The following is a 19355-nucleotide window of genomic DNA, read 5'->3' on the forward strand; positions in this document are numbered from 1 at the left end:
AGAAATGCTTAGAAGGTGGGATGATAGGTTGTGGATACAAGAACCAATGATGTCTATAAATTGGATATTGTCCTGACAAGAACAATCCCATGCTTACAGAAGGAAGTAGGAAATAATTAACACGGAATAGAAATCCCTATTCATTCCACTAGAGCACCCTCTTATGTCACTAACTGGTGGTGTTTCCTTTGGGCTGGTTCAAATAAAATGACTTGGAAGCACTCATGAAAAGGAAGGCACGTGTCAAGAGCGCACCTGTTAGGGTATCCTCCATGGACATCCTGAGTTCTCTCAGGGCATCCCTTAATCATGTGTGAGGGTCGTTCATCTGAATGGCCCCAATAGCCTCCAAACATGTATGACAAATACATGTTTAAACAAGTATTTGGAGCACGTGTTTGGGGGTCATTTGAATGAATATAACCCACATATGATTAAAGGATGTGCCAGGTGGATATCCCGATGGGCTGCATTCTCTGTCCACCCCTTCCTGTTCACATGTGTTGCCAGACTGTATTGTTTGAATTGGCACTTTATGTCTTCTGATTGTGAACCCCTTTGGGACAGGGAAACATCTTATTCCTTTGCTCTGTAAACTGCTTTGAGATATTTGGGTTTTCTACTTGATTTGGTCAATATCTGTCCAATTTTGAACTTGTTGCTGGGTTATATGTAATATGGGACCCCCACCCCCACTCTCGTGTACGTGTTCATATGTTCGGGAGAGCAGTCTCTCTGCAGTCAGCGAGACTGCGGAGAAGCAGGGGAGCTGGCTGTGTGGGCTTCCTTCTTTCCTGAAGGACAGCCTGTACAGCCAATAGGAGCTGGAGTGAGGGAGGAGCTTCCTCCCTTAACTCCAGTTTTAGAGCAGTGAAACAGTGTGCCAGCGTTAGTATGTAATACTGGCACAGGCAAACTGGAGGCAGAGCAGTTGAAACTTAGAGAGAACCTAAGATGACAAAGCACTGTTTGAGGGAAACTGTGGGTCCTTTTTGTTGTTGTTGTAACTATAATTCCCCAGTTCGGATGTTCAGGTTTGGGAACCAGAAGTGAAAGGACCTCTGGTTTCCCACTACGTATGAACCAAGCCTCTGTGCATAGTATTTACCATTCTAGGTTCTTTCATTCTAGTTTCTTCACCTTGGCCTTTTGTTCTGCCCAACAGTTGCCCATCCTGTCTTTGCGAAAAGATTGTAAAGCTAGCCCAGGCAGTCACAACATATGCATATCAAATATGTCGCAATAGTTTATTCTTCCACTTGCATTTTCATATCATTATATGCCAAATATTCCTGACAAATATGACAGAGGATATCTTGCTATTAGAGACTGAAATGGATTTATTATTTTGTTTTTCTACAGGTGGACCTACAGAGAGAAGTTGTAATCACAGGCATTCAGACCCAGGGAGCCAGGCAGTCATTGTCATCCTTGTATACACAGAAATATGCTATTAGTCATAGCAGAAATGGGAGAAGATGGATTCCTTATAGAGGGAACCCCACAGGGGCACAGAAGGTCTGTATGCTCTCAGTAGCTGAAGCACACGTTCATATTTGTTTTTAAAATACGCAGGTGCTGAAATTTTGGGGCCAAGCATAATATTTTGGAGAGAGCAGTGAGAGAACAGAACACAGTGAGGGAAGCATCAGATTACCACAAAACTGTTATTGTACCATGCAAGTATAGAATGTATATTTATTGCACTATTCAATCTCCTGAAAATATTGCGGGTGGGGTTTCAAGGCATTCTTAGGCTAGGTAGTAAAAACAAAACCAGAATAAGAAATGGAACATGTCTCATTTTGCCGGGTGTGAGAAACAGGCAACATTCCCCTTTCTGCAAACTCTCTTTAGTGGTTGTAAAAATAGTTATTTATTATTGAAAACGTGTATATATCATCATTTCTGCTTTCACAAAAGTACTCATAGCAGATTATACCAACTAAAACCAGCCATCACCAACAGTAAAATCTCAAGAGGCAATGGATAACAAATCATTATAAAATAGGCCCAGAGAAACAATAAAATTCAGCCATCCAATGGGCCAAATGCCTGCTGGAACAAAAAGGTCTTCACAACAGAAGGTCATTCAGGCTATCTAAGAACAGTGGCACCCTTTGGACTGGACTGGACCCACTACAGGCTGGGGCAGAGTGGGGGGGATGCTCAGAAAGATTGCCGGGGCAGAAGCTGCTGTCTGCATGGCAGCTTCTCTAGCCTGACCCAGCTGACTTGAGGCAGCATGGGCAAGAAAGTGGGGGTGAGGGGTGGGATGTAGTGGTAGCAGCAGCAGCAAGGCACAACAGGAAGGTAGGCTGCACCAGCTCCTGGGGCCAGCTGGTGACAGAGATAAGGGAAGATTCTCTGCTTCCTGCCGCTACTGGTGAGTTTCTCCCCCCCCCACACTCCACTGCCCATTTCTTCATTCTGTTTCTCCTTCCCCCTGATTTTTCTGGGGCTGGCACTGGCACACTGCAGATAGGCAAGGGAGGAAGAAGGGAGAGTAGCAGGTCTGTCCATGGAAAATGTGGTATGTGCAGGTCAGTGGGCAGTATCTTATGCAGGATTTATTCCAAAAATCCCCCACAAAAGTTCCCAGCTTTCCTTGAGCATGTTCTGGTGTAAACGATACTGCATTCAGCTAATATAAGTGGCAGGACTTTCCATGCAAAATGTGGTGTATGCAGGGCACTTTCCAGATTAGCTGTTCACTAGCAGCAAAGTGCTTCCGTTCAGGCAAATCACATTCAAAACGTATATAGCGAAGCGCCCAGCAGGGGGAGCAGTCTCATGAAAACAAACAACCTGAAAAAACAGCAACTTTTAAACGCCGGATATACAACATTATAGCACTATGTCGCAGCGATTAAATTTGTAACATGGCATTGGAAATATGAACAGCACCCTGCTGTCAGCGTAGGGACTGCGGAAACACACTTCACAGATACGCCGTGACCCAGTTGCAGGGTCTAATCTGGAAAGTGCCCAAGTCAGTGGGACGTATCTTATGCAGAATTCCTTCTAAAAATTGCATTTTATCTTGCGGTGGGGGTGGAGGGGGTAGCGGGGGCAGGCAGCGGTTGGGGGCCCAAAAGGACTTTAGGTTCAGGCTCCAAAATTACCTAGGTGCACCTCTGCCTAAGAAAACATGCAGAGAAGGAATCCTCTGCCAGAATAGAGAGCAGCACCTGCATAGTTTCATTGTTTCTGAAATGCCCACATAGCTTCACCCAGAATCCTCTGAAATGTGTGGATTTGATCTTTAAATGTGTTCGTGCAGGTAAGGTACACATCTGTTCATCTTACTGTCTCATTTGCAATTTAAATATCAGGATACTTAGGATGCTGTTTTTATAGGTGCTCTAAACCTTCTATAAGAGTAAAGTGTGTCATCGAGTCGATGTCAACTCTTGGCAACCACAGAGCCCTGTGGTTGTCTTTGGTAGAATACAGGAGGGGTTTACCATTGCCATCTCCCACACAGCATAAGCCTCCCCTAGCTTTGGGTTACCACTGTATTGTAAATCTAATGTTAAAATTATAAGCCTTGTTATAACTGGGTAGATCTGCATCTGAAAGCATCTTTCTTTGCATGTAGCCAATGCTGATACAGATGTAATCTCAATGTGCATCCCCATTCACATTGTAAAGCTCATCATCATATCCCTGCTGAACTGACTGGATGCATGTTGATGCACATTTTTATCTATCTATCTATCTATCTATCTATCTATCTATCTATCTATTGTTAAACTTGTATACCTCCTTTTATTAAAACAATATTTTAAAACAATATTTTTATTTAAAACAATAATTATTAAAACAATATTTTTACAAGGCAGTTCACACAGAAAAATCAAAACAAGACTATAAAAATTACACAATTAAAATATTAAGCTAGAATATAAAAACATAGATTTGAATAAAAAGAATTAAAATACAAGCACAATATAACCATACACATCCCCATCCAGGGCCCCAAGTTATACAAAACTAGTTGCCCATCACAAGAACTGTATCAGGGATAATATGGTTCACCTCTTCTAGCGTGAATAATTGCATAGAAATGGAAAGGTTGTGTGATATAGTTATCTGTACGTGTACCATCATAAAATGAACAAATGATGTGTGGTTATTTATACATTTTTCTTTTTTCCTTAGCTTTTTGAAGGCAATTCGGATGCTCGTGAAATAAAAGAAAATCACATTGATCCTCCTATCATTACTAGGTATATTAGGGTGTATCCATTCGAGTCTTATGGTAGGCCTACACTTCGTATGGAGCTCTTGGGTTGTGAAATAGAAGGTAAGACATCAAAATTTGTGGCAGTTGATGAGTACTATGAACCAGGAGCTTTTACATACAGAGATCGAACGCAGCTTCACAACACTTACGTGGGGGGGGGGGCCCGGGGGGGCAGAGTTCATACCAGGTAACCATTTACAGCAATGTCAGAAAGGTGACAGAAGATGCCTTTTATACAGGATACAGCCAATTGCATTATTCAGCTTTGCTTCTGACAATTACTGAACATTATATGCATTCTAAAAAAGTAGCACTTTGGTGCAGTGCTCAAAACAACTTAACTTTAGGCACTTCCTGCCACAGTACAGCCACCTGGGAAAGCTCCAGATGAGGAAAAGTAATTAATTGTTCTCTAGGCCAAAACATTTAAAATTTGAATATGGATTTCCAGATTGTAGACAGTCTCTGAATCTGCACCTGCCAGATCTGGCATCTATCTAATATGTAGTACAATTCCTATATGTGTTTGTTCAGAAGTAAATCCTATTAAGTTCAATAGGCTTTACTCCTAAGTAAATGTGTTTAGAACTGTAGCATAATGTTTAGAGTTGTAGCATAATCTGGTGGTTTTATTTTCACTACCAGATCTTGCAGCATCTAAACTGAATTCCCCTCTCCCTCCAAATTTTTCAGAATGCTTTTTTCTTCTTCAGTAAATTGCCCCAAACGTTCACCATTCTTAATTATTTTACATTAAATCAGTCTTGCTTATCAAAGCCTAGACAAAAACATGAATACGGCAAATATTTATATACTACTTTGCAACAAAAGTTTCTAACATGGTTTACAGAGATATAAATCAATCAATCGATTCCCTGTCCCCAAGGGGTTCAGAGTCAACAAAACAAAACATAAAGTAGTGACTATTTTAACAGCCACTTGAGGGATGTTGTGCTGGGGATAGATAGGGCCCTGTTCCCCCCTTTAATGAAACTTTGGACACCTTCCTTCCAATTTACAAAGTCTGACAGTGGGCAAGGACACAGTTAAGGCACCTTCTTCAATAAGTTCTTCATGGACATGCTCAGACAGAAACCACATATAAGAAAATCTCTGGGGGCAGGGCAAATTCTGGTGCTACCTGAGTTTGGTAGTGCTCCCCTGCATGCTCTTGCTTGCCCACATGGTGCATGCCTCTGCTATTTCCACTGTCTAAAACACTTGTTTGCAACAAGCAGTGAAAGAAAAGAGGAAGCTACAGACATGTTGGTGTGCTTTCCAGAAGGAGCAGGAGATGGTGTTGGTGCTCTTGCTAGCTAATGATATGAATGTACAGCTCTCTCTTCTCCTCTTGCTGGAACCAGCAAAAGGGAGGAGGAGAGAGAAAGGAGGTTAATATTTTACAAACGGAGAAAAGGAGATTCAGTTCTAATCCATTCTAATCTTCTTGGGTTAGGTAGCCAGTCTACCTCGCAGAGTTGTTGCGGGGATAAACACAACCATCTACCTGTTCTGGGCTCCTTGGAGGAAGAGAGGGATAGAAATGTAAATAATAAATCTATCTGATTAAATCTGCGGCAGAAATGTCTCTCTCAGGCTAGCAACTGTTGCTGTAGCTCCTTCTGCTGGGGAGGAGAACTGATGGGATGCCCTGCTGTTTCATGATAGGCTGCTCTGAGTCACTGGGAATGGAAAGTGGGGCTATCCAGGATGCACAGATCACAGCTTCTTCCTATAAGAAGAATTGGTTCAGCGCATGGGGACCGCACCTGGCCCGCCTTAATCGAAAAGGGCGAATGAATGCCTGGCAAGCAAAGGTAGGGAGAGAAGATACAACACTGACGCTTCTGCTGCTGATAGTGAATGAGCTTCTTTTTAAAATGATGATGATACTGTAGCACCAGCTGAAGTTAGTGGATCTGCTTCAGATTAAGTAGGAACTACAGCCTGTGTGTCTGAATCAAGTGTTGGCATTTCACACTTCCCTGCTTATCATTAGTAAAGTAAAGTTGTTCCATCAAGTCAGTGTCGACTCCTGGCAACCAGAGCCCTGTGGTTGTCTTTGGTAGAATACAGGAGGGGTTTACCATTGCCTCCTCCTGCGCAGTATGAGATTATGCCTCTCAGCATCTTTCCTGTGCAAAAGTTTGAAATCAGGATGCAAAACATACTAAGGCTGTGCTTCTGTGCACACTTACTTGGGTACATGCCCCCACTGAATTCAACAGGACTTACTTTTGAATAAAAATGCATAGTATTGCATTGTAAGTATCTTGTGCCCTCTGATTTTATTTCAAGATAGCAACATGAGTTTTGGAAATGGTACTTTGGTTCTTCATAGTTTCCCCCCATCCCACCTTACTCAACATATTTTCATGTTCTGTCCCTCTGCCTGCAACCATTCAAGAAATCTAGTCAAGTGACGTCTCCATCTTGCGTTTCCCTCTCTCTCTCTCTCTCCATGTCCTTTCAACATTTGCAGACAGCATCCATTAAGTATAGTTACACAATCCATTCTTTCATTCTAGATCTTTCTTAATAACAGTTCTGTAGAATGCATAGATTATTAGTGGTTTTTAAAAAAATGTTTACCAGGTAAGATGCACAATATGATTATTGTACTTATAAATCCTACAGTCAAACAACAAGAATCAGTGGCTACAAATTGATCTCCTTCAATCTAAGAAGATAACAGCCATTGCAACCCAAGGTGCTCGATCGTTGTCTACTGAAATGTTTGTGAAAGCATTTTCCATCTGTTATAGTGAAGATGGGTCAACATGGAAGTCTTATTTGGATGACTTGACTTCAATGGACAAGGTACCATTTTCTTTTTCTTATGGTTTTATTTTAACCTCGGGAACTTATTTAGCCTCAGACTTGTTGCAATGCTTCCTCAGTTAGTCTTGATCTACCTGCTGGAAATTGGTGATAATATCCTCTTCTGCTAAGATGAGCAAAGAGGCACCTTTTAAAAGTGTTGATTCTCTTTATTTATCAGGGGTAGAGCAACTGGCCCTATCCATCCCCAGCACAGCATCCCTCCAGTGGCTGTTGCTAGTATCTATCTTACGTTTCTTATTTGGATTGTGAGCCCTTTGGGGACAGGGAGCCATTTTGTTTGTTTGTAAACTGCTTTGGGAACTTTTGTTGAAAAGCGGTGTATAAATATTTGTTGTATTTGTAATATGGATCTAGAGTCGATATAAACTACATAGGGATAGATGAATATTAGATATGGCTCCTGTAATGTAGAACAGAAGACAGGCATCTGAACAGGAGTTAAATCTCTGAATGGTGTTTTTTAAGGTGAACAGCTGGAGTATGGTATTTCAGTTTACCTTCACACAGACTAGGGAAATGCATGTTCAGGTCATGACAAAAAGACCAGATTTCTCGATACCCTAAATCAGGGTTCCCAAGTGGGGCGGTACTTGAAGGGCACCCAGGGGGTACTCAGAGCCCATCTGCATCATGCTGCAGACATGCTATTAATTCCCCATCTGAGGATCGCTGACTTGAAGCCATGCATCCTCAGAGATGTGTCTGCTGCAGCAGGGGAAGAAGAAGGGTGAAGATCCTCTTCCTCTGCTCCTGATTGGCTGGCTAAACGCTGAAGCTCAATGTACCCGCCCCTCAGCATGACTGACAGGTTTCAGAAATTTGCCCTGAGTACTCCCATAGAAATTAAATTGTCCCATTATTTGGGGTTCCTGAGCTAAAGGTACACTTGTTTTAAAAGTTTTGGAACTTCTGCCCTAAATGACTGCTCCTTAGAAAAGTTGTTGATATAACCTACTAGAACCCTGGACTTAATCTTAAGGAGTGCCCAGGACCTGATGTGAGATGTAATGGTTGTTGAACTGATAGGGAACAGTGACCATCATATTATTAAATTGAGCATATATGCAGTATAAAATGGACAAGAAAGTCTAACACAAACACATTTATCTTCAAAAGAGGAAACAGGAATGAGGAGATGGTTAAAAGGGAAACTGAAAGGAAAAGTCAAGAGAGTCAAAGCTCTCCAGAATTCATACAGATTGTTTAAAACCACAATAATATATGCTCAACTGTACACCAGAAGTAGGAAAAGTGACATCATAAGGTGGCCAGGTGCACATAGTTAAAAAAAAAGGAGGCACAATTTTGCATTAGTTTGCTTATGCTGATTTTATATCAATAGTGGCCAACTTCCTAACTAACGAAGCTTCAGTGCTCTGTGAGATGGTGCAGTGCTGTGGACAAATTCTAGATTAATGCAGCACTGGCGCTTGCAGAGGGTTGGGATTTTGACAACCTCCTCTTCCCTCAGAAGTCTGCTTTGTCATCCAAAAATAAGTCCCTGAGGACTGTGCGACCCTTGGGGGACATATCTTCTAGTGACACAGAGGGCTTCGAGGGAAAGGGGAGGTCATCAAAATTCCCCCAACCCCTGCATGATTGCCAGTGCTGAGTTAGGGATGAGAGTTTCTTTTCTCTTGTGCTTGTTAGTGTCTCTCTGCCTCAAATCCCAGACAAAAAACAAATCCTGGACCATCACAATTAGTGATCCTTTAATTGGTCACTAATTGTGATGGCTATATGCTATCTTCAGGGTTAGAGACAGGATGCCTTTGAATACCAGTTGCAAGGGAGCATCAGCAGAGCAGGTGGCATGCCTTCATCTCCTGCCTATGGACCTCCTAGAGGCATCTGCTTGTCCATGATGGAAAGCAGGATGCTGAACCAGATAGACCTTTTTCTGATTCATCAGGGTGCTTGTGTTCTTATGATGCCCAGTCCTCCAGATTCTTGGGTATTTGCTTTAAAATGCAAATTCCACAAATTAAAATGATCTTTTGCTTACTTTCAGGAAACATTAAAATGCAAGTTTCATAAATTAAAATGATTTATTTTCAGGTATTTACAGGAAACATTAACAGCAGCAGTCAGATCAAGCACGTCTTCAGCCCTCCTATATTTTCCAGGTTCATTCGGATCATTCCTAAAGATTGGAATCAGAGCATCTGTCTTCGGATAGAACTGTTTGGCTGTAATGTTATCTAGGAATTGAACAGAGGACAGTGCTGTCAAGAAATTCCATACCTTTAAGTCTGTTGCTTTCACCAGCTCTGTTTACAAGATAAAACAAAAGAAAGCTTTTTTTAGCAAGATTCTTTTGTATACATCCAAGGCACTTTCAGTTGTGGAAACAGATCTGTAAATATCAATTAAAAGACATTTTGCAACTATTTAAGTTCTATGATTATGTAAGAGAAATGTGTCATTGTGCCAGGGGGGAAAGGTATGCCTTAATATGTTAACACCCCAAGTTTTGTCTATTTCTGGATTTCCCTCCTAAAGCAAATCACCACCTATGCCTTTGTTGTAGTTAGCTTGCTTGTGAAGCTATGTAAAGATTAGTTCAACTTATGAGAGCGGAATATCAACAGATGTTCAATCAGGGCCATAAATCTATTATCTTATACTGTATCTTTGACCTGGAGTGAATCATTGTTACTTTCATAGTTCACTAGCCAACCCGCACAGAGCATCTGTGCTCTCTTTGGGGCTGGTTGTATCCCCCTCCCTCCCTTCTGCCCCACATTCTTGCCCCTCTTCCCCTCCCTCGCCACTCTCTCTTGCCCCCTCCCATCCCTCGCTACTTTCTCTTGCCCCCTCCCTCGCCACTCTCTCTTGCATCCCCCTCTCTCTTGCCCCCTCCCCTCCCACCCTCTCTTGCCCTCCCTCCCCCTCCCAGCCCTATCTCTCACCCTCCTGCCCCAGTCTCTCCTGCCCTCCCCCTGTTCCTCTTTCCTGCTCTCCCCCCTGCCCCACTCTCTCTTGCCCTTCGCCTCTCCCCCTCTCTCTTGCCCTCCCCCTCCTTTTTGCCTTCCTCGCCCCCTCCTTTTTGCCCTCCCCCACCCTGACCCCGCCACACTCTCTTTACCTCCCCTTCCCCTCCCCCCTCTCTTTCTCTCCCCCTCCCCCTGCATTTCATTTCACAGTACCTCCGCCCAGGCGGAGAACACAGAAATCCCGCTGCCCGGTTCCCTCTCACTCAGCCTCCCACGGGCATCTGGCCTCAGCAGCCAGTTCCGCCGCCGCCTGGCCTTGATCTGCCTCCGCGGCCTGGCCGAGTGCTGCCTTTGCGGCTGGGCCTGTCAGGCTCGTTGCCGCCGCTTGCTGGCCTCTGCGGCCGGCCTCCTCTCCCCCACCCTCTTGCCCAGGCTGCTGGCCAAGTCCCGCTGCTCCGGCCGGGCCCACCGCCGCCTCGCCCAGGCCTGCTGCCTCACCTCCGCGGCCGGGCCTGCGGCCACCGTGGCCACCTGCAGCCTGGCCTGCTGCTGGTCAAATTCTCCTGGGTGCGCTGCGCCAGCCAATCAGGCGCCTCTGCAGCCCAGCCAATCAGCTGGGCTGCCGGGACACATTTTCCCTGGCACACCCAGGAGCATTATATATAGAGATTAAAGTCATGTGCCTTGTTAAACAGTTCTAAAGCATCTAATCTGCCCACTGTGAGATTCTGGAATACACTGTTTCAGAGCAGAAAACTGTGGATATAATCAACCATACAATGATTGGCACTGATTCAACCAGTACTATATACTATTTGGCCTTATTATTATTTTTTTACACACACTATATTTTCCAAAAATATTTTGACCTTTCACTGATAAGGGAAATGTACTGTAGACTGTTGGGAAATCTGGACAGACTGTTTCCCCATTTGTTCATTACTAATGTTGACTCGGGTTTGAAAGGAACTGCAAGAAGGCATGTAAGGGAAGGAGTCTGCTAATATACCCTCCTGTAGTAACTTGATTACTTTCCCTCCTTCCTTTGGTCATGAGGACACTCTGGGACTATTCACTGCAATGTGCATTTCAAACATTCCTTATTTGATTCCTTCTCATTACAATGATGGCAGTTTAGGTTAAAGAAAACCTTCCCATTTTATAGGGAACTGCATGTGGTCTGGTTGGAATCCTAGTAATCTGACATTTATTTTTCTGATTTTCATCCATTCAGGGCAGTTAAATTGGATTCACAAAATTTCAAAGCAATTTTAATTGCATTGTTGATTATGCTGTTGCAAATTTGTGTAGAAGTATTTCCACAATGTAGTATCTTGTAAATTCTTAACTTAAGCCAGTGTTTCAAACTTACTAGCTTTATCCTGATCATTATACATCTTATTCACAAAGCAGTTTACAACAGAAGTAAAATTAACCTAGAAATAGATGTTGACTGACATCTAGACTGTTACTCATGAGTAGTTCCATCAACACTAATAGGACAAATTGTCATGACTAATTTGTCCCATTAATGTCAATGGGTCTACTCATACATTCATTCATGCATTCGATTTCTATACTGCCCTTCCAAAAATGGCTCATGAGTAATTTAGACTGTCAGCAGTTCCTTTTTTGAATGTTGAACCTCTATTTCTGCTACTGTACATTTAGGTGGTCAATTTTATGCTGAATATTGCCCTATCCACCCCCAGCACAGTATCTCCAGTGATTGTTGCTGGTGTCTATCTTACGTTTCTTTTAGATTGTGAGTCCTTTGGGGGACAGGGATTCATCTTATTTATTATTTCTCTATGTAAACCGCCCTGAGCCATTTTTGGAAGGGTGGTATAGAAATTGAATTATTAATAATAATAATAATTATTATTATTAATGGGTTGGCCACACCTAAAATTTTAGGAGTGATGCTTAGTCATTAGTGGCAATAGACAAGGTAGAGAGAAGTTTTGTTTATCATGCTTGCTATGACTCACTTTGAGAGTGCCTGCAGCAATAACTGAAACTTCTTCGTTCTCTTGTGAACTATACAGCTCAGAATAGTTCAACCTCCTCCTGAATTTATTCTTCATGAAATGTTCAACTGACTCTGGGATCCCCATTGTGTAGGTGGGGAAATGAAGATACAGCTGAATCTCTGAGCTGTGGTTACTCCCATGAACTTCAATATGAGAAACTCCCTTATATAGTCAAGACTGATTCAGTTCTTTCAACCATTCTGCTTCTAAGCTATCTTACCACTTAAGTTTTCCAAATATTTCTTGCTGAGCAGCTCTGCCTCTAGTACTCTCTTCTTGTCACTAACTCTTATGTGAAGTTTTTCCTAGTCAAAGTGCCCTTTAATTTCCCTAATAGATGCTGCAATGTTTTGTCAACATTCTACTGTTGACAAGAGTTTCCTGCTGAAGTTAGAATGTTCATGAACATTCCAGGACAACATAGCAGCTCATCCTGGTTGTATCATTTGGCAGGGGGCAAGTGGGATTGCTCTCTGCTGGTCTCAAAGATTGTAACAGGACATAGAGAAGTGTGTTTATGTGGGTTTTAATTATTCAAGTTTCAACATGCTGTATAGAATAAACACTAATTACTATTTGGTAGCATAGTATCCAGCCCAAAGGATTTAAATTAATTTAATTAATTAAATTAATTAATTATAGTTTTATATACAGCTGACTCCAAAGGCTCTAGACCAGATCACTGAGATCTCTTCCTTCTAAAGCAAGTGCGTACTAAATAAATGTTGTCATATAACATATGGTGTATATGAACATATACATCATAAATATTAACTCTGGGAGAGAACTTTCATTTCACCCTGAAGAGCAGAAATGAGAAGATAAGTACAAAACTCTAAGACAGAACTGACAACAGGTGAACTAGCACCTAGATCTGGCCCACCCTTTTCTCCTCTCAGTCTCCAACCTTCCTGTCCATATCGACAATTCTAGATACTGTAAAACTACTGTGGCTGAGGCTCCAAATACTATCACTCCAGAGTCCAGACCACTCACCACAGTTATGGACTTTTGTATTGCACGAAATGTAGTTTCCACTTCTATTTGAGGACTACTTAGCAATGCAAATGAAGTAGGGAATATAGTGCAAATGTACCCAGTAGCTAGCTACTATCTATTTTATGTCCGTCTAATATTGTACAAATATTTCCTAATCTGTACAGGACAGCCAAGACTATTCTAGCTCTGACTAGGGAATAAAACTGCTGATGCTCAGCAGTCAAAGTGTGATTAGCAGTGGCAACACAGATTAAAAAACTACAGCCAGATTCGGCCATAAAGGGGAACAGGAGGCAGAGCAGCCATAAGTCCCCAAACCTGAATGTCCAAATGTGGGAAACTGCAGTTTGGACTCTAACTTAGCCCGAGGGTTTGCTCATCAAACTCCAATTTGAACCCTCGGGATTGAAGTGAGATTCGCTGCTTGGACCTCCGGTTTGAAGTTGCCTTCTTAACATCCGAATTCAGTAATGGAGGCAGCCTTTTCTGGGACTGGAGTTGAGGGAAGGAAGCTCCTCTCTCTGTGTGTCCCGATTGGCTGCTGCAGCTGTCCGTTAATCAAAGGAGGACATCCTTGCAGACTGCCGAATTCACTTTCATCTGAATTCGGTAAGCATGTGTGGGGTGGTGGTTCTGTGTTATGTCCAAATTTGGCCAATGAGTCAGGTGACCCACAAACAACCACCACAGGATTAGGCAAAATTCAATAGAATTGGGAAAAGAAAAAAGTGGTGCTGTGTTTCAGAGCCTTGGCTGCATTTTTATTTCTGAACATTCAAGCTGCAATTGCATCTTTCATCATTTATGCCATACTCTGTGATCATAAAATCTAAGCAGAGATTTCTCTCTAATTACGGAGTCTGGGGCTACTAAATTATGGCAAATGCAAGATAACAAAATCATTAACAGTAAGAAATACAGTGACAGAGCAAGCGTGTTGGGTCAGTTTAATGGGAGAAAGCTGACCCCAGATACGTTTATAGGGTGTGTTGGCCAATCGGAAGCTGAGTTGGGAGTCAAGTTGAACTTCGGGGGAAATGATTTATGAGTCTTATAGATAGGATATGTACCACCATTTTAAAGTCACTTGTCTCCAGAAATGGACTTGTCTCTTGTCTCCAGTATCTGGTGTATCGGCCAAAGCTGATAAAAAGCATTCCTGGCCACAGCCTCAATCTAAGAAACCAGGGAGAGTCTGGGATCCAGGAGCACTCCCAGACTACAAACTTGATCTCTCAGGGGGAGTGTAACCACTGTTCCATCTAAGGCGTGTGCACATGCACGCACTCACAAGTTTTTGGATGTCTGCTCAGGTTGAATTAGGAAGGCGCCATTCTGAATGCAGGTGCGCACACACTGCCTTGATACTGCTGCCCAGAACAAAACTCATTCTGCACAGAGATGGGGGGGGGAAAAGAGGGACCACTGAGTGTAACCCCATCCAGAACAGGCAGATCTAAACCATCTCTTGGATCCCAACCCCCTACAGATAGTATGTCTATCTTGTTAGGATTCAACTTCAGCCTATTATCCCTCATCCAGTTCAATATTGCCTCCAGGTAGGAACTTAGGGGGATCATGCCATTTCCTGATGAAGTTGGTATGGAGAAAGAGATCGTCATCAGCATATTGATAGCATCCCAGACCAAAGTTCTTGACGATCTCTCCCAGCGGTTTCATGTAGACTTTAAAAAGCATCGGAGACAGTATGGAACCTTGTGGAACCCCACACTTTAGCTCTCATTTTTCAGAACAGCAGTCTCCAGGTGACACCATGTGGAATGCCAGAGAGGTAGGAGTGGAACCACTGTAAATCAGTGCCACCCAATTCCACTTCCTTCAAGTGACCCAGCAGGATACCATAGTCAATGGTATCGAAAGCTGCCAAGAAATCCAAAAGGATCAGCAGAGTCACATTCCCTCTGTCGATCGCCAATTGGAGATCATTCATCAGGCCAACCAAGGCAGTCTCAACCCCATAGCCCACCTGAAAGCCAGTTTGGAGAGGATCTAAATAATCTGTGTCATCCAAAACTGCCTGGAGCTGAGAAGCAACCACTTGCTCAATCACCTTGCCCAACCAAAGAAGATTAGAGACAGGTCTGTAATTAGCTAACTGAGGGATCCAATGCAGGTTTCTTCAAATAAGGTCTAATAATAGCCTCCTTAAGACAAGGAGGCATCCTGCCCTCTCTCAGAGAAGTATTTATGATATTTACCAGATCCTCTCTGATAATCTCTGATCCCCTCTGATAACTGGCCCTATCCACCCCAGCACAGTACCTCCTGTTGCTGGTGTCTGTTGCTGGTGTCTATCTTATGACTGTTGCTGGTGTCTATCTTATGTTTCTTTTAGATTGTGAGCCCTTTGGGGACAGGGATCCATCTTATTTATTTATTATTTCTCTGTGTAAACCACCCTGAGCCATTTTTGGAAGGGTGGTATAGAAATCGAATAAATAAATAAAATATATAAATATGATTGCCAGATGAAATAAGCCAAGTTGGGCAAGGGTCAAGAGAGCAGGTGGTGGAGTGTAAAGTCCAAAACAGTTTATCCACATCCTCAGAAGTAACAAACTGAAAGTGATCCAATTCAATCACACAAGAGGGGTTGCTGGGCATCTCAATGATAGACTTCAGTAACTGTGGAGTCTAGTTCAGCATGAATACAAGATATGTTATCTGCAAAAAAGTTGTTAAAAACATCACAGCGAATGACAGATGGTTCCAAGTTCAAATTCAAGGCAGAGGGGGCATGAAGTAGCCTCCACACAATCCTAGACAACTCAGCTGGACATGAATTTGCATAAGTGATGTGGGCAGAGAAGAATCGCTTCTTTGCCATCTGCACTGCCAGAGCATAGATCCTCAAATGAGCTCTGTGTTGCAATCTGTCAGATTCATGCCAAGTCATCCTTCACTTGCACTCTAGTCGTCTACCTCACCGCTTCAACTCCTGCAGTTAATCTGAATACCACGGGGCTGACTTTAAAGCAGGTCAGAGAGGACGCTTAGGAGCGATTGTGTCTACCGCTCTAGTAAGTTCATTATTCCATATTTGCACCAGAGCATCGACAGAATCACTAGAAGAGCCAGCTTGAAACCCTTCCAAGGTTTCTTGGAATCCTATTGGATTCCAATGCACACAAACCTTCTTGGGTGGACCAACCTAATGGGTCCTTCATCTCTGCAGAAGTGAGTTGTGACTGCAAAGTCCTACCTTAACCTGATGGTGATCCGTCCATGACAGTGGGGAGATAACAAGTGTCCCCACCCACAGAACACCACCCTGATCAGAACAAAAGACCAAGTCAAGTGTGTGACCTGCATCAAGCGTTGGCCAGAAACCACTTAGGATAGGTCTATAGTCGTCATGGCTGCTATGAATTCCTGTGTTGCCCCTGACAACCTGATCCCAAAATGGACACTGAAATCCCCCACCAACAGCCTAGTCCACTCCAATGCTAACGACACAACCAGGTCCATCAGCTCAGTTAGGGACTCCATTGGACAATGGGGTGATTGGTATACCAACAGAAGTCCCAATCTATCCTTGGTCCCTAGATTTAGGAACACACATTCAATATAGGCCAACTCTCTGATCCCAGCCTCCAGCAGAGGGATCTTGGAAAGAGAAATAATATTCTTACAGTCCACAACCACCCCACCTCCGCGCCCACATCCCCTCACCTGCTCCACCACAGAGTAACCCATTGGGAAGAGCTGGGACCAAACTGGATCACTAGCCTCTCCCGACCAGGTCTCTGTAATGCACACCAGGTTGGCATCTTCATCCAAGATCAGGGCATGGATGATCTCAGACTTTTTTGGGGACCGACCTGGCATTACAAAGCAATAAGGTGAGGTTCTGTGAGTTGTAGACACTGCTCTCCAAGATCAAAGAGGTGGTAGGCCTGATTGAGGTGGAAACCACAATTAAATTACTGAATTCCCTTCCCCTATTATGACATGCTGACCTGTCAGTGCCAAATCTTAGTTGATTCCCCACCACTACTGGAATAGCTGCCCCGGAGATACCCCCTGCCTCCCTATCTCTGGATGACCCAAGACACATACCTACACCAGGCTCAGCTAATCACAGGGCAGCAACAATATAACAGGAGGCTCCCTACCAGGAGTCTAAAACAACGCAATTGGCCCCACCCCCAAAGGCCACCACCAAAGACTGGCCCCCTTTGACGGCCGGCTTCAGCAACCTGCACCAGAAGCTGCACTTCCAGTCTATGTTTCCCTCTTTTAAGGGCCAAAGAGTTGAAAAACCTAAGCAGCTGACTCTCACTCAGCAAACGGGCAGTATTCACCCCAAGTGCTCAGTGTTAGAGCAAAACCGGAGGAGAGGCAGGCAGCACAGTGGAAAGGGAGCCTTGCTCTAAGCCTGGAGGTAGCCTTACCAACTGGGAGATGGAATGTACACAAACCTCCTCCTGACATCTCCTGCCAGTGCCAACAGCAGCCTCCAGCAGAGGCTTTCCTCCTTTAAGGGCCAAAGAGTTGAAAAGCCCAACTGTTAATTAGTCATTAACCGTTGTTGCATGTTCATTGCCATTAGGCAGAACTTAGCCACATTAGCTTGATGATCTGGCAGGAGAAATGAAATATATACTTCATCTTCTCTGCCTGGTATATCCTTAATTAGAAGTAAAATTTAAGACTCTCACAGATCCCTATTAAAATTACAATATAATAAAACTTCTATAGCGCCCTTCCAAAACTGGCTCAGGGTGGTTTACAGATAAAACAAAGACAGTTAAAATCAATCAACAGTTAAAATCAATCAACAATTAAACAAAGATTTTAAAATACCATAAAACAGCTGTTAAACAATAGTTTTAAAACCCTGAAAAACCAGGTACAACAATTTAAAAACCCTGGAAGGCCAGGCCAAATAGATATGTCTTAAGGGCTCTCCTAAAACCCAATAAAGAGTTCAAATTACAGATTTCTGCAGGGAGTGCATTCCACAGATTGTAGAGCATTCCAAATGCTCTACAATACTTGAATCTTTATAGTTATACTTTCTCTCCAAAAAAGTTCTTAATGCAAAACCCAAAACCCAAACAAACCTGGAGCTTCCCCAGACAACAGGCTTTTTCGTGGATTTACTGAGAGGCTTAACTGGGAGTTTGGAGTTGCCCCCAAAACCCGATACATAAAGTGGATTTTTTTTACTCTGGATATAAATCAGGCGACATTCTAATGCACAAGTAATGCCCCCCCCCCCCATTGTAAGTGAAGTGCTTCCCGATAGCTCACAGGGGTAAATCTGGCCAATATGTGAATGTACCACTTCCATTCTGGAGGAGATGTGAACTAAAAGCCGGGTGTGAAAAACTCCTTGGTTTACAACTGAATGTATCCCCCACCACCCACCCGTGCTTGCTTTGGTATTCTGTTCTCCAACAATTTGATCAATGTATGACAGTCATTTGACTATCTATCTATCTATCTATCTATCTATCTATCTATCTATCTATCTATCTATCTATCTATCTATCATATTTTTATACCGTCTGATATATACATCTCTAGGCGGTGTACAAAATTTAAAACAATTTTTAAAAACCAGCATAGATTAAAATACACAAAACAAAACAGTAGCATAGATAAGAAATAAAAACTTTTTTAAATTTTTTTTAAAAATTATAATTATTTTAAAGCAATTCTTTAAAAAAATATTAAAATTAATTCTATTTAAAAGCCTGTGAGAACAGGTGAATCTTGAGGGTCTTCCTGAAAACAAACAGAGAAGGAGATGCTCTTATTTCAGCAGGGAGCATATTCCAAAACCCTGGGGCAGCCACAGAAAAAGCCCAGTCCTGGGTCACTACCAAACAAGCTGGTGGCAACCGTAACCGTAAGAGCATCTCCTTCTCTGTTTTCAGGAAGACCCTCAAGAATATTGTGGTGAAAGGAGAAAAACCTGCTGAAGCAGAAGTTAATTCTGAAATATGTTTGTAATCCTTATGCAACTGCAACTCTGCAGGTATAAACTGGCATCATTTCTCATGGAGCAACTTCCTACAGTGTTAATAACTGTGCAGATATATTGCCTAATATGGGGCCTTCAAAAACCAGTTTATACTTCTCACTCAACTGCATTTACTTCTTGTGTCTCAGCAGCTTGTCATTCAATATTTTTCCATGAGTACCAGACACTCAAGCAGTGTTGAAAATTCTTAATGATTACTGTACCACTTAACTTGCCTGTAATTATATTGCCACATTTGTCCCATAGTTTCTGTCCCTGGTATCCTGTTCTCACCCTTTCTA

At 42.8% G+C, this 19355-nt stretch overlaps 1 protein-coding gene and 1 long non-coding RNA gene across 4 annotated transcripts in view; one reads left to right on the top strand and one right to left on the bottom strand.

Moving 5' to 3' along the window:
- The window catches only part of F5 (coagulation factor V), a 70537-nt gene extending 60813 nt beyond the window's left edge, over positions 1-9724 (top strand). For both annotated transcript variants that reach the window (XM_053310928.1, XM_053310929.1), the window contains 5 exons: positions 1363-1518; positions 4165-4309; positions 5918-6066; positions 6887-7069; positions 9152-9724. In XM_053310928.1, coding sequence (XP_053166903.1) covers positions 1363-1518; positions 4165-4309; positions 5918-6066; positions 6887-7069; positions 9152-9298 — 780 coding nt within the window. In that variant the 3' untranslated portion in view covers positions 9299-9724. The remainder of the gene's footprint in view (positions 1-1362; positions 1519-4164; positions 4310-5917; positions 6067-6886; positions 7070-9151) is intronic.
- LOC128351416 (uncharacterized) overlaps positions 9123-19355 on the bottom strand; it is a 35153-nt gene continuing 24920 nt past the window's right edge. Inside the window, exon 4 of one of the 2 annotated variants that reach the window (XR_008319766.1) lies at positions 9123-9294. This is a non-coding gene — a long non-coding RNA (uncharacterized LOC128351416). Of the gene's footprint in view, positions 9364-19355 lie in introns of both variants that reach the window. The other variant, XR_008319767.1, reaches the window with a different exon arrangement.

Source organism: Hemicordylus capensis, chromosome 3 (assembly GCF_027244095.1).
Source record: "Hemicordylus capensis ecotype Gifberg chromosome 3, rHemCap1.1.pri, whole genome shotgun sequence".
NCBI lineage: Eukaryota > Metazoa > Chordata > Lepidosauria > Squamata > Cordylidae > Hemicordylus > Hemicordylus capensis.